This window comes from Fringilla coelebs, assembly GCF_963513975.1.
Source record: "Fringilla coelebs genome assembly, chromosome: 12".
NCBI classification, from domain to species: domain Eukaryota; kingdom Metazoa; phylum Chordata; class Aves; order Passeriformes; family Fringillidae; genus Fringilla; species Fringilla coelebs.
In genome coordinates, this window is record NC_140038.1 from 9785439 (window position 1) to 9802149 (window position 16711).

The 16711-nt window shown below is 36.1% G+C and overlaps 1 protein-coding gene across 1 annotated transcript in view; it reads right to left on the minus strand.

The window, feature by feature from the left end:
* UNC13C (unc-13 homolog C) overlaps positions 1-16711 on the minus strand; it is a gene marked incomplete at both ends in the record, with an annotated part of 123101 nt that overhangs the window by 65489 nt on the left and 40901 nt on the right. The window contains 4 exons of the mRNA XM_084213730.1: positions 1572-1722; positions 8261-8424; positions 9822-9937; positions 10771-10940. Of these exons, the coding sequence (XP_084069856.1) occupies positions 1572-1722; positions 8261-8424; positions 9822-9937; positions 10771-10940 (601 nt within the window). The remainder of the gene's footprint in view (positions 1-1571; positions 1723-8260; positions 8425-9821; positions 9938-10770; positions 10941-16711) is intronic.

A 16711-nucleotide genomic window follows, 5' to 3' on the forward strand; every position in this document is an offset into this window, starting at 1 on the left:
GGTGCAAAATTATGATTGAAAATTCTATTTCTGAAAAAGTGACTTTTGTAGGAATAAGTTAAGAAATACTAATACAACGAAATGATATTTTTTCCTTTCAAATGTGAAGATTGACTTGTTATCTTGATAGATGAAAGTGCAATGAAAGAATTTAGCTGTGAGATTTCCAGCTGAGTTGTGCCATTTTCAAGTAACACTAATGAGTTTCTAATTACCATGTTAGAACATATTCCATAGTCTACTGCACAAAACTGTGAAATCTCAGCCTATGTGAAAGCAGCAGACTTCTGGAAGAAGCAGAAGCTGATAGCTTTAAGGGTGCACTGATTGTATCTCTACCATCCCTCAAATGTGATGATCGGGAATTTGAAAATAGAGTCTTTGTGCATGGTCTCTCATCAGTGGAGTTCTAACCTACACCAAACCCCACTAATTTGGCACAGTTCCCTTAAGGGATCAATCAAAAGAGACCTTTTTGTCATGTTATAAAGCTCTACTGAAATATTCAGTCAGCCAAATCATTCCCAGCTGTAGCCTGAGGACTTGAATTTGAGATGTTCTTTTTGATGAATGATGTGCAGCTATTCACTAACAAATGCCTTTTGACCCAGGAAAGAAGAATAATCTGATATTTCGCCTATAAGTCAATTGTTTGAAAAAAGAGCTCCAAATCTCTTTTAGTGATGCCTACTACTCTCTTTCCATCCATCTGTTGAACTATGAATTGGATTGGAATTGCGTCAGGGGCAAACTGGCATTACCATCAGAGAAAGGACTTCATCTCTGCCCAGTCTGAGGACAAAAGTAGTTCTGATCATTAGAAAATTGGGAAAAAAGGACAAAAATCCAGAAAAACCATTCTAAATTTCAAAAGTTGCATCAAAGGTCTAATAAAGCTTGAACATTGAAAGAGAAGACTTGTTTCAACAAAGATATTAAGTAATTCTTGGTTTATGTGTAAAAATGTATAATTTCATAATTTTATGTTATATTTTATCTCCACGCTGTGAGATACTTCTCCACAGAAGAAAAATTAACAACAACAAAAGAAGTATTATCACATCCTGAAATGCTACTCTTCCTCCTAAAATTCCCGATACCTAAATCCAGGACTTGGACAATTCTCCAGCAAAAATTCTAGCAAAAATCAGAGAGAGCCCATTATTATGGATTCTTGTGAGAAGAGCAGCATTTATGGCTACATCCGTTAGGTTAACGTGAGTTCACTGATGACACAGCCCAAGAAAGGAGTTGCATCCAATACTTAGTCTAATGCAGTTAGCAGTTTGCAAGGCCCACTGCAATAAAACAAAAACCTGTTTGTTGGAGATTTTAGTGCTGTGAATGTGTGCCAGTGCTTTCTACCCTCTACACCTCACAAGGAGCTGAGCAGCATCTTCTCTGGCTTTTATGAGGATTGATTTTAAAGACTCAGGGTAAAATTTTCAAAAGCTGACAACAACCCTTATTCTTTAAAACAAGCAATTAAAAAAAAATCAATGTAGAAGTTAATATGGAATAGGGAAAAAAGAAAAGGACCAGAACTCGATTAAAAAAGAAAATCTACTTACCCCAAAGTTAGTAGCAGCAAAGCGATCTGAAGCAGACACATTAGTTGCTGCTGTTGTGTGAGCATAGAAAGCATTTATATTGGCCAACAATGTACTCATAACTGCTGGAACACCAGGGCACATGTATTTAGAAGAGAGACAGGAAAAGTGCCTGAAATTCAAACAAACCAACAGTTATTAAAGATTATAATTTCTTTCTAATTTCTATTTCTATTATAATTTCTTTCTAATTCTAATGATGTAACTTTCAGGCTACCTCGTGGAAAATTATACAGATGGAAAATTATACAGATGTACATGAGGAAAATCCAGATACATTTGACACAATTGCCACTTGTTGCACACTGATACTTTCAAACTGGCCGCATTAGATTCACATTCAGTTCTTACTCTGTTAATCCTTAACACAAAAACATGGCTTAACTATTTTAATTGCTATTAAACAAAAGCATTAATTATTAAAGAAAACCTAAAAAGCAAACTCTAACTCATCATCATGGAAAGTCACAGAGATCTATAGTAGAAAAAGATTTAAGTGTTGCCAACTAAAAGACTCAAACCAGCCCTCTACTGTGGCTTTTATTTTACCCTACATTATTAATGAAAGGTGCTTCAAGCAGCTTCTGGGTTCACCTTGATTTGAATTAGGCCCTAACTGAAATTCTTCCACTTTGATCTAGGCCAGTAAAATTTAGGTAATCAGTAGGTTAAACCCGAGCAAAAACCAGAGGTGCAATGTAGCAGCGCTGTTTACTTGTTTAATGAAACAGGAGATGCCTGCTGGAAGCATACACAGAGTTTATAACACAACAAAACATGAGAGGTACAAATGAATGAAAGATCTGACACATGAGGAGAGTGAACATATCATTGCAAACATAAATACCTAATTTCAAGATCTATAATAACACAAGACTGGGAGAGAGAAAGGGATAAAGACTAAATGTACAGAAATAGTAAAGAGAATGTGGGGGATTAGGAAAAGATGGTGGTAAAAATGGGTGTACAAAGAGAAGAGGATTAAGAAATTGCCATCAGGCTCCGTATGACTAAAGGTCCTGATTTGGCCCCACACTCCTCCTTAGCTGGAGTCCCTGGCTCCTCTCTCCTGTTCCTCCTCAGGAGCATAAGGCAGAGCAGTGTGCTGGGCCTGAACCACCTGGGCACTAATGCCCTTCCAAGAAAAAAATTAACAGAAGGTACAATTGAACTCTCCTGCAGAATTTAAGCCAAATACCCTTAACTGTTGTCACTGCCCAAATCATCTTTCAAGGCATTATTCAAGATTATTTTCCTGTAGGGGCAATTATTAGGTGCTATTATCTGCATTTTATGTAACTGAGAGAAACTGCTCAAAACTACACAGAAACCAACCACATAGGCCAGGACTAGAGCCCAGCATTCCCAGCTATGTGCTCATGGAAGAGTGTTACCAAACCTTTAATTCATAGCCAGTATTTTCAAGAAGTGCTTTTGAAGACTGAAACGTGAATTCAACAAAAGAAAAACACAGTTCTCTACCCCTCAGAAAAATCTTTCAAAACATATGTCACATGTTTTCTGTCAAGTAGAAGAATAATACTTTCCTTTGTAATAAAATACAATAGTGATGCCAGGTGGTTCTCACCAATAAAGGCAACCTTTAAAGCTAATAGAAATATCTCCTTATCTACAAGTAAGTTTGGGAAATATATGTAGGGATGATCAGAGAAAATTATAAAAAAATTGACAAAATAATTAATACTTTTAATACTGATGACCTTTAATTTCCAAAAGTCTTTTAGTGGACTTAAAGGTCCTTAGTGCCTGAGTAACATCAATCTGGAGATAAAATGGCACTAATAACCCCACTGGCCTTAGAGTCATACCTAAAACATATGCTCTGCTGAGGCTGGAGGCAGGCAAAAGGAGCAGTCAGGAGCAAAGAAATCACTGAAGCTGCCTCAATTGCCTTCAGGGAACATGACAGCCCATGGAAATATTGTTTGGGTCAACACTTCAGGGTGTCTTCTGAAGGCTCCCCTAAGCATTTCACAATGAACTACCTGTACTGAATTCTTATATTAAGAATAGACCCTAATTGTACCAATTTTGCACAAGGAAAATTTAAAGTAATTGCTGTAATTTATGTCCTTATTGTATCACTGCACTGTTTCACCTGTAATGTGCTTAGTGAAAATTATGATAAAGCATGTGTGACAGATTTTTGTTTCTCTCCATCATTTAATTAAAATCTCTAATGTTCACAGGACCTATTAAGAGTATAATATGGGTCATGACTCAGAGCGCTGATAACTCTGGTTATCAGCTACCTGCAAGATACTTGGATTCCTTCTGCTTGCTAAAATGAATAAATCAAAGTAAACCCCTATCCTTGTTTTTTCAGGGCTTTGAAAACAGTAGCCAGTAGCATGAGTTATTAACAATTTCTAGTGGGCACATGATGTCATAGCAACCATTGCTAAATCTCACACATTTTAGAGCAAGGCTGCACTGCATAAGCTGAAGCCAGGCCTGCTTGCTCCAACTTTCTTACTATGCAATTTTCTGACCAATAGACAGTGCCTGGGATTCTTCCAATATTTCTGCTAGCATGAATTAGCAAAGAAAGGAGTCTAATTGATGTGCTGTACTCATCAGTAGGCAAATGCTATCAATAAAAAATTAGTTTAATGGGCGATTTGTGAGCTTTCTGTAATGCTGCCACATTAATTGAAAACTAGCAGGAGAACAAGATGACATAGTTAGTGCCCATTAACCTGCTGGAATGAGAGCTATGTTGCTGATTAGGTTCTACCTGTGGTGACTCTTGCCAGTAAGAAGTAAAGATCTTAATAGAGCTTTTATTGCGCTTGACTCTATTACACAGTAAATTCAGGCTGCTGATATTATGTGTAATTCCAGCCTCTAGTCAAACACTGCTGCAATAAGTGCTTGGATTTTTGCCTTCTAAAGAGAAGTAAATAAAGTTGAAAGATGAATGACAGGAAAAAAGTTACTTTTTCTTCACTGCAGAGTGTGGCTTAATATATGTAGGTAAATAAAATTTCAGTTTGATTCCTTCTAGACATTGAGTTTACAGCCTAAACTGCCATCAGTCCCCCCAGTCATCAAAATAAAGGGCAGCAGGATCACTGTGCTGTTTTTCTACTTTTTCTTCCTGCTTTTTGTGATGCTTATTTTCCCCCCGATTGTCTCACACATCCCTGCTTGTACTTCTGGGAGACACATACTAGTTGTGCAGCTAAAAGTGTCTGTCTGGCTGTTATCCATCAAAAAACCAAAAAAAATTCTCATCTGAACCATGTAAGAATGGCTGTAATGGTCTCGCTTTTCTTTTCCTAGTACAGACTCCATGAGGAATGGAAGTATAAAATAGTCATAAGAAAGAAGAGTGGATTATGTAACCTGTACAGTCAAGACTTCAAAGAGCTGCAATTACTGCAACAAAATCAGTGTTTCTGTTGTATTTTAGCTTGGGCTGTTTTTCTATTCACATGAATTCTACATTTGGTAACTTAAAGCAGATTTCCTTGCTCAGGAACTGTGCAGTTGTAATCCTTATCTTGAGAGCAAAACACCCCTTCTAAGTCAGCATCTTTAGGGAAAAAGTGTCTGCATTCATCTCATAAAAATGTGGAGATGCTCCTATCTCCAGCAAGAGGTGCAACCACACCTGAATTCATGATCTTTCTAAGTTTGGTGAATAAGATCTAAGTAGGGACAATGACTAGAGAAGACAGGTAACCTGTGTGGTATCTCCTGGTCTGATTCCCACATTTCAGTATGAGTATATTCACTGTGTTTAGAAAATCAAGACTAAATTTTTGAAATATTATTTCTGTGCTCCAAAGGCGAAGATAGAAATAACTATTGAGGGCCAGAAGGAAATCTGCAGGGTTTATTAAGAGATCATAGATGACAAAGCCACTATAATGAACCAGAAATAATAGACAAGTGGGATTGTTTATTGCTGTAGTGGAACAGGTGCCAAATCACTTTGGACAGGGGTACTTTAGAGAAGCTTAATCAGGTTTCTGTTGTGTAGAAATGCAGAAAGGCATATGCTCCTACTCCAGCATATGGCATCTATCTATACTTAAAAGGGTCAAGACTGACTATCATTTAGTGGCACTGAAACTTTTTATAATAGCTATCTTTAAAACAAATATGAATACATCATCCTAAAACTCACACAGCCTGATAAAATGCAGATGCTCTCTGGGGTCTGGATTCCAGGGTATTAAAACTTAATCAGTTTTGCATTTACAAACACAAACATTTTAATTTCCAATGTTACCATGAGACATGCAGTAGAAGTATTCTGCAACTAGATTCTCAAGCAAAAAGTTCTTACACAATATTCCTCTGGGCAAAGTGATTACATTCAAATTCTCTCTCTGTCGTATAGTAGAAAATTGCTTTTGTTTTAGTAGAAGATCTTTGTTACAAAATGCAATCTGATAATTCAATTTTCCAAATCAAGAAGCTGTACATTTTCTTCCAGCCACTAAAATTGTTCCAGAAAAAAGGTAATCTCATAAAAAGAAATAAAACCAGGAGATAATAGTGCAAAAGAAAATTCCTCATGACAAATAGACTTAGTGTCTTCACTATTCTTCCCGGAGTCTGAATGCTCCGAGATGTGTCTGCAGATGATTCAGCAAAACAACGTATATGAACGTATATTTTTCTCCAAGTATTACTTGAGATTACATGCATCACTGATTTTATTCCCAACTTAAAAAGGCTGAGGCCTTTCCTTCAAAAAGGCAGCACTCATTATTGACATGAAACATTTTAAAATATAAAAGGATGTGGGTATGGGGACAATGAAATCGTAGCTTTTATTTCTTGTGACTATCTAATAGTAAATTCACTTTCTCATTACATCTGCCCTCAGATACCTGGTTTGCAGTCAACAACATCAAGAAAATTCAGGGGAAAAGGTATAGAAAAAAGCAAGAACAAAAAGAGGACAAGGCAAAACAGGTCAATTAACTTAAAATGGCTTGGTTAGAATTATTGAGTAAGGACTCCTGAAAAATGTGTTGGAGTACTTGCCCAGATCTATGTTAGATGTGCAGACTAAATTTACTTACTTTTCATGAATATCTGTATGTTATGTTATTTACTGAGTTAATAATAAGGCGTCTTCTTTACATAAAAATATAACCTGTCAATTTCTACCATTTTTAAGTAAAAAAGATTTTATATACTTCTATCAGTTATATTGCTATTTTTGCAATGCTAACTTTTGCAACATCTGAATTTCTAAAACCAGTTTCAAACTTTTTCTGGAAAATTTTGCAGTACTTGAATACATCGAGAGATGAAGAAAAACAAAATTAAAAATAATTTTACAGTTAAAGTTGTCAAAAATACAGCCATGTTACATTGAGATAATCAGCTACTGGGACTACAGTTAAGACAAAGCTAATGCTAAATCAGCCCTTTATTTCATATGCAAACTGCTAATACCAGCCCTCTGTCAATAATAGCTCTTAACAATTCATTTCTGATCAAGACTTAAATTCATTTTGATACACACAGCAGGAACAACTCTATCACTTAATTTGGGTAAAAATCCCATACCATTTTAAATCAAGTTATAAAACAATACCAGGATAAGTTAAAAAATGACATAACAATCACACAGAGCTACAGAGAAACTAAACACTGAAACACAAATACTCATGAAAGTCAACACATGAATTCCTCGATATGTAGTATAAACACAAAACAGAGGAGCTCTCAAGTTTCATTAATTATTCTCTGCTATGCTAAGTTCCTTGAAGGAAGGTTATAAAAATGTGTACAGTACAAGATACATTCCCTGAACTTCTATTAGATGAACAATACAAGAATTCACAGACAGCTCCATAAAGTGAAAGACAAGCTCATTGCAATAGTACATGGTGTCAATATGTTTTGCAAAGAAAAGAAAACTTGAGATTTTAGGTACCTTCTTACTTATTATAAGACTCTTCTTAGGAGGTAGAGATGCAAAAATGTGAGAGATGTTCTGATTAAAAATCCCACAATATCAGGTGTCTGTAAAGAAAAGCCTGCATTTTTTATTTATAGGACTAATTTTGATCTCCTGCTTTTCTACAGCTCCAGCAGAATATAGTCCTTTTCACCAGAAAACTTTTTTGCTGGATAAATTGAGAACGCACAATGGATGTTTCACATCTGCAGGCCTCTGAGCTCTATGGTGCTGTGTTCTGAGGTGTTCAGATAACTCCTTCAGAATGGATGATGCAGTAATAGGGCTCAGTACTGTTAATTATGTTTTGCACAAATTATTTACATATACTATGGAAGCTCACTGTTGCCACTAGTGAGCTTCCATAGTAGTAGAAAAGAGTACAGAGCTTGTGAAACCCTGTTCCAGTTGCATCCGGAACACTGGAAGTCTTTCTGAACTGTGCTATATATCAGTATCATAAGGATTAAGGAATGCATTAGCAGTAATACCAGCAACAGCTTATAAAATGCTTATATCTTATAAAATGCTACTGCAGATGAGAAGCACTTTAATGAACATCAGATGGACAAAATGATAAGAATTTAAAGTCAGGAATGGAAGAGAAACAGTGAATGAATTCACAAAGGCTTGAGACTTGGTACTTCCCTCAACCACATTATTGACAGCAGAGCAGAAAGCCAGCCATGATGATACTTACGTCATAGCTTGATAAATGTATTCAATTCCATAGCGCATTGCAAATTCATCCACAATTTCCTGTGCAGCATCATCAAAGTACACCTTCCAGGCCTCATCACCTTTCACCTCAGGGATTTTCACCACACCATTTGACTTCACTTCCGTCAGGTAATGGAACAGACTCTGAAGGCAAGATATGTTTCAAAAATGAAAGTTTGACTTTTAGGAAGCATTCTGAAAATATATTCTACATATAGTCTTCAAGATGTTGTTAGTCAGTTTTTGAATTTTTTATTTTTCCAAAGACTGGCTCAAACTAGTCAGCAAGCTTGTGATTCAGCATATTGTATCTTTTTGATATAAAGTCCTGTCCATTAACTGGCGCAGAAAGACTGCAACATAAAATAGTACAGAAGCGTCTCTTTTATATGTCCTTATTAATGAATGAAATCATGATGTTGTAATACTTATTGCTAAGTGTTTCAATTTCAATTGTATCTGTGACCAATAAATTTCAAATTCATTACTTAAGCCCTTCAGTTACAGGGAGCTAAAAGAAATACTGCAGGTGCCTCTCAAATTGTGCAAGGTGTGCAACAAAGCTTAGGTTTAGTACCCTTGGAAGCAAAGCTAGGATTTGACATTCATGGCATAGAATTCTTCTCAGATTGCCTAGCTCCATATTTATTCACAAATTCTCCAACTTCATATGTATCCACAAAATCTAACATTTTATTTCCTATATTCAGTGATTGGAAAAAACCCCTAAAACCTCAAAATACTTTCAGTTTTGCTCATTAGCCCATAACTGTCTCTTCAATTCTCTTAAAGCATTTGAATATTGTCATTTACTTCATAAGTCCAGCATTTGCAATTTCAGGTCAAAATTGATCAGGATAAATGCCCTAAATATCTGATTTTACAAATGGTGAACAATGGGATTTTGTGGCTACATGCTAGTGGTGAACCTTCAGCCATGTATTAGCTATCAGCTTTCAGAAACTACTTGTGTTTCCAGAATAGAATTTCTACATGGATGACTATGTGAAGGAAGAATAATCAATTGCAAAGAAAACCTTACAGAAGACACACCTATTTATCAGTGATGATCTTTTTCAATGTTGACAAAAGCAAACTAGATGAAAGGAAAATTAGATTTTATAGTGTTTGTGTTTCTCCTTTTTCTCACTCTCCAAAATATGTATTACTGTAAAACAAAAGAAATACTTTACAGTATACTTCAGTAATATATAGAAATGTTTGTATATTGCTGATGCTAACAATCATGTATCAAAAGGCTAAATAAAAAAAAATACAGGTAGAGTTTGTCTGGTTCAATCTCTTTTTCTAACACCTCCTGGCAGGAATGATCTGTTTGTTGGTCTTATGTTGTTCTACCCTTGCCTCTGAACCTGATACTTCCTCAGCAATATAGAATGGGAAATCTAAAATAAACTTGTCCTCAAGTGCAGCAGCAGTTATTTGTTTCAGTGCTCCAATGTTCTGTAGCCTTGTTTATTTATCCATGCAACAACTGAACAGTAATTTCTATACTGTATACTATAACTTCTCCAACATACCTCATGTAGACAGGTGTACTGCACATGATAAGGAGCAACTTTCTCCTCTCCTTCAATTTCAACATTGATTTTCAGTCTAATGGCCCCAGAGACAGCCGATTTATCTGTTCGCTTTTCTGAAGAGTGGAAAAATAATACATTAGTAACTACAAAGAACATGTGTATGTCATATGAAAAGCTTTCATAAATCATTCTAGTTTAATCTTTTAAAGCCAGGGAGTTCTGCTGTTGAAAATAAGAATGTCTTTCAATACACATAGTGTACACATGGTTCAGGCCACAAAATGGAATATCTAACTATGAAGTAAAGAATCTCTTATTTTATCTCCCACATTCAAACAAGGCTACACAGCTATTTATTTACTACTTTCTCCTTCTCGACTGAAATTACTGTAAATTTTCTGTACTGTCATCTGTACTAATTATTATTGTTTTCCTTTAGTTATGAAAACTTTACCAACAAGCTGGACTACTCTGAGTGTGATGGGTTGATACTGGTAGGTGTCTACCAAAGCTGCTCCATCACCTCCCCTCCTCTGCTGGACAGGGCATAGAAAATCTACTGAAAGCCCCATGGGCTGAGAGAAGGATAGGGAACAGATCACTCACCAATTACTTCCATGGCCAAAACCAGACTTGGGGGAAAATCTATTTGTTACCAGTGAAATCAGAGGACAATAATGAAAAATAAACCCAGATCTTAAAATACACCTTCCCCTCACCCATCCTTTCTTCACAGGTTTACTTGGTTCCTAATTTTCTCTACCCCCTCCCTGCCAGTGGCACAGGGGGATGGGGCAGTGTGGGTTCTGTCATTCATTTTCAAATCAACCTGTTAAATACTTTAAAAGTCATACATTGGTACCAAAGCTACAAATTTTGAAGTCATAAAGTTAAAGACAGTAATATTCTACCTAAATTTCTTTTAAGAAATCAGTAAGGATCATACCTAGATTATACCATACATCCATTTCTCCACTCAGTGTTCTTACTTCAATGATTGTTTGCCCAAGGAAGTCATCTGATTCCTTTTTGAAATGCTGTTTTACTCTAGATTTGATATCATCATCTTCATCCCATACTCTCACTTTTATTCTATCTGTAGAGTTATGACATTCACTGGAAAAACAAAAATAAAACACAGAATGTGAGTGATATATAAACTATATTACTCTGTACTGCTGTCTAATCCATTAAACTCAATCACCACACACTTGCTTAACTGCACCAAATGTCAAAGCACAAACAATCTGCAACATCCAGATGAAAAAAGGCCAACCCAGACTGCCAGGGACAAAAAAAGTTATATATATATGAGAATTATTACATATAAAGAGAATAAATTGACTGAATTATATATACATAAAGATTGTATTCAGGAATGTCAATAACTGCTCATTAAAAATTTTAATTTGAAATTCATACTTCTTTATGCTGTTATGTAATGAATATCTTAGGAAAGACACAGTTAGGTCAGGTTTATTTCTTTAGGAATGCCATGTAGTACATACAGTAAACTACCAAAGTAGTACTCTGGAGTAATACAAAAAGCAAGAAAAAAATTAAATCTTTCCAGTGTGTATCAGGAAGCTTTTATTAAAAACCAAGAAGTATGCACAAACATCCCAGCAAGAAAAGAAAGGCAATCATAAAAAGCCAGGAAAATAAGTAGCTGCTTTTTAAAAAAGATACCTTTATGTTCTTCAAGACCTCCATTCCTTGGTAAGGAGAAAGAGTAGGGACCATGCCATGTTATAAAAAATTTCTTGTAAATTTAAGTGGCTTACTAACCCCTTCTGGGTTGAGTGGATTTGAGAAAGTGCTGGATATATGAGGGAATGAGGTGGCTTCACTTTCAATCTATAGAGTACACAGCTTTACCCTGCATTTATTTGCACAGAAATGGAAACTAAACTCTATTACTGCTTATTCCTATAAGGCACAGTGAGGACTGTTTACTATTTGTTGGTGATGGCTTTTGATGACTTGATTGGAATATCCCAACACTGAGGTTTGGGTTAGCGAAAAACTTTCTGCTGAAGTTTGACTAGTACAGAGCTGGCATCAGTTAAATCCATACCGTACCCGTGCATCCATGAGAAGTACTCTTTTTAATATTTATTCACTAGTGCTAGAGAAATATATTTTTATATAACATACCTCTGTTTATCTTTAAATACGACTTTGAAGCATAGCTGCAAATTTTCATCTTCAGCAGGGCATTACTTTCACAGCTGATTAAGAGTTTTTACTCGAATTCTATTCCAAGCACTATCATTACTTAGTGATCTGTCTCTGTTTTCAGTGTTAAAACAGTAATACTCCAACTTATCTTCCAAGCAGAACCCCTCAGGGGTATTCTAAGAATTAATTAGTGGTGGTAATGGGCTTTGGAAGTATAAAGTGCTGTAAATGGTACATTATTGTCAAGGCCAATCAGACACTAAAAATGGCATGCACAGCTTTTACTCTGCCACACTGTAACATCATTCAGTACCACAGAAATCCTTGTGTCTGTCTGTATTCCAGATTTTAACTTTGCAGATTATTCTGGTAATTAAAATGCACATTGTTCTGTGATTAGCAAAACTAATAAAGTGCAGTTTCCTCTTGTCTTATTACTGGCTTCCCTGACCTCCAACCAACCACAATCACCTACTGAATCTTCTCCCATAGCTGGGGTTTTCATAAATTACCCCTTTATGTTAGTTAACTCCTGGTATCTATTATGGGATGAGCTCATACTGAGGACAGTTAGTATCTCATCTCTCTCTAACCACATATTTTCATAGAACATGACAGACATACTATTTGGCAATCTGTGTTTCTCTGACTGATGACAGAATACAAAAGCTATTGGCAAGGACACACAAAATATAGGAAGACAGAGGTGGACCAAATAAGCGTTGCTGCCTTAAGAAACTAGGCGATTTAATTCTCCTGAAACGTAGCTCTAAGTTACTACTTAACATTGCTGAAGTCCTGAACTGCAGTTAGCTGTGCACTCAACAGAAATAATTGACAGGGGATTTCTATATTGACATAGGGAGATCTGTCCTGGTGAGGTGATTATGTGACCCTCATCACCATACCTGTGCTTTCAATAGCAATCTTATTCCTGCTTTGATTCTCTGGCAGATGCTGCATATAAAAAGTCATTGTGTACTTCAGCATAGACATCATATTTCTATTCTTCTGAGGCAACACAAATTTCCCTCTGATATACACTTAGATGATAAAGAAATATTTATTCAGATGGTCAGGATTCCCTTATCTCCTAGGTTGTCCTCAGCATCCTTTTCTCCTTTAATCTTAGGTTAGTGAAATGTGGTGAGACCTGGCACAACCAATGTGTTAACTCATGCTTATCTTTGTGTCAAAACTTCAGCACAGAGTCAGCTCTGCTACCTTTGTAATGTTCCTGTGCAGGACCACAAAAATAGCATGGATTTGTGTTTAAAAACTGAAGAGTGGATGACTAAATATTTCCTCCTGCTCTGCCCTGTGGCAATGTGGCTGCAGGAAGTTACTGCTAAAGTTCCAGACCTGTCTCTGAATGATCCTGCTGACTTGCCCAGACTCAGAAACAGCCCTCTGGAATGACACGCGTGTTCTGCTTTAGTCACTGCTAACATCTGTCCAGAAGCTCTGCGTGGAATTCCTACTTCTGTTTACTCCAGGGAAACCAAAATCAGCCCAGGGAATTAAAGGCTAGACAACATATGCTAGTTTCAGTGTTCCTCTTCTAGCCACTCTGCTTTATGTGCTCAGTAAAAGCATTCACAGAAGTGTGACAGAGGAAGATGAGAAATGAATTGTTTTCTAGCACACAGAGAATTGAGGGTACTGATGCCTCTGAAAACTAGAGAGTTTGCAGTCTATTCAGAGATGCACGACAGAAGAAGTAGTTTTAATAATTTACCAACAATCTGGTGACACTACATTACTTCTGCACTTCCAGAATGCCACACAGACATGAAATAATCCTCACAGAATTCCAGCTTATTCTAATGGTTAGAGTAATAAAACTGGAATAAAAAAGTATCTTTACAACAGTACCCCAATGTAAATTTAATATTAGATGCACTGGCATGATATCTTATTGTACATATTCTCGAAGAGATCTGAACCCAGTGTTAAAATGACAACTAAGTGATACTGTGCTACCCTCAGTAAGTTCAGGAAGCCACTTATTGCTATTATTACCCTTATGTTTATTATTATTATTATTGCCATTACTGCAATCCAGGACCACATCCACACCATTGCTATGTCTACTTTGTTCTTAGGTGTCCAGAGACACTTCCGTGGTCCCTCAGGATAGGTCTCCCAGATTTTCATTAGGCCCACTGTTGGCAAACTTTTTCTGAAGTCTGATTTAAACCTCTCTAAATGTAATTTGTGGCTATTACTTGTTCTACTGTAACAGTAAGCATGGAAAATAGATTATTCCTTTCCTCTTTGCAGGAGAAAGGATGTGTTTAAAGACATCCTTACCTCCACTACTTGTCTCTTCTCTAGTCTGGACAGTCCCAATTCTTAAGCAGTGTTGTCACGGGCCATGCTTTCTGATAAAGTAGAATGAGACTAATTATGCTTTTTCTTGCATTATTTTATTCTGTCATAACAAAAAGAGAGTGGTATAATTAATCTGGATTGACAGCAGTTTGAAAAAAAAGACAGACCATGCACGCTGTACTCTAAACCTGAAAAATATCATCACTGAACAAACAATTTATCATTGGAATTGCTTCTTAGAGGTGTTCTGCTCTCTTGATTTGGGCTGAGGCTGTGAGATACAGTTATTTTAATTAGCGGAATGTCTCTCAGGCTGATTATTGAAGAACTTTTGGAATGGATGAATCTAGTAAGCTAATGTGTAGGTTTTATTACTCAATTGGTTTCATGTAATACAATTCTCTCTTATATACTCTTGCCTAGGAGGCAATCCTTGAGCTATTTCAATTCTGGTAAAACTGTGTTTAGATAGCACTGGAAACTGGAGCACCATTTAAGCAGTTAACCAATCAGGTTATCTTCAGGTGCAGTGAAGATAATATTTTTTAAAAGTCAGTTCAGCTGATCAAAAATGTACAAAATAAGAGTTGAAAGGGACTTTGGTGAAGTCCTCTTGGCCACTGACAGTAAATATTGCTTAAAATGAATCCACTAATAATTTATTTCAGAATAAACAGTGTGCAAGTACCGTGCTTTAAAGTAACTCTAAAGAAAGAACATCTACAGCTGGATGACTGAAATCAGTTTGAGCAAATGTTTTCATGCACTGATGGTAGCAATATAAATCCAATGAAGATATTTATTAGAGCCCTTGTGCTGTCTTAGTGACAACCAAAATAGGAAAAATAAATAATGCAAAATAATCAGTTATTTGAAAGATATCTATATGATACAATTTAATCTGAGCTATTTATGAATGGTCAGAGGAAATGTGGCACCTGCAAAGTCAGCAGGGCAATTTGGAGATGTGTGCTACCCTAGACAGAACTGTCAGAAAAAGCTGATTTCTGTATGTCAGTAACCAACTGTTGAAACTAGTCAAGAAAAGAATGAAAGTAGACTTTTATTATAGTGTATCAATAAAAAGGTTTCTAAAAAGCTGAAAATTATACAGCCAAAATATATCTTCCTGTAATAAAAAAAAAAAAAAAAGAAAATGCACCTGTATCAGGTGCCACACTCAACCAGAAAGAGAAGGTGACAGCTGTAGGACCCTGCCTTTGCTCTGGCATTTAAAGAAGCTCTCCTCTCCCTGATGTTTCATTGCAAAAGCCCCCAAACTTCTCTGTTATCTCATTTCTAATAATGCCAGGAGAAAGGATCAAAGCCCTTCACACCTACGTTACATTCATTAAATGAACATCTGCTGGCCTATTTACTTCTCTGCCTTGTGCACCAAAAAGCTCTATTTTAGTTATTCTTTATGAGGTCCCCTGTTCAAATCTATGCCAGTGTCCCATGGTCATTTAGCAGGGGGTCAGACTGCATTTTGGCAGAAACTTTCTCTCACTGTTACCATGCAGTCATATCTGGGTCACGTGTGGTTCTAAGAACAGGAACGCTGCCCTCACTCCATGTGCTATGACAGAGCAAATGCACAGTGGGGAGCCAATGTTTTTTCCAAGTCCTTATTTTGGAACAGATGGGAAGACTTGAAAACATGTTTTGGTATGATAAGTATGCATAAGATTGTAAGATTTTTGAGACATCTTATTACTGCATTTTATAATTTAAAAGTTATAATGATGGTTAGCATTAGATTTTCAACAGGATTTAAATATCAATTACCACTAATAAAGCCTAATTTAAATAACATTTCCTGAGTCAATTAAACAGTTATATTGATTTACTTTAGATTTAATCTTCTGGTTAAACATTTATAGTTTATTTAATACAATTTAGAAATTCACATATACTTTCAGCTGAAATCCAAAGCATTAAATAAGTCAGGGAGGTTATTTCAGAAAACACACGTACTATAAAAATGTTGGAAAATGTATTCAGTGCTAAGCAGTTGCTCAGGAGGTACATGCTATAGTAAGGTTTGGGAGGGAGGTATAAATATTATTCCTAGGGTAGCAGATGATAATAATATTTAGTGCTGGGGAAAAAAAATTGAATATTTTCAAGTTTCCAGGGATTTTACTGTAGCCCTGCTCACATTTTGAGAAACTACATTCAACAAACTTTCTAGGAAATTTTCTGAATTGCTCATCCAATTTTTGACATTGCGCAATTCCTAGAATTAAAATGCCAGAAAGTAATTATCTCCTACTTTTGGACACTCAAAGCCATTCAGTGAGGTATGACACTTCCACTGTTACCACAGTAACACAGTTAACTCAAAAAGAAAATGCGTTCTGGATAGAAGA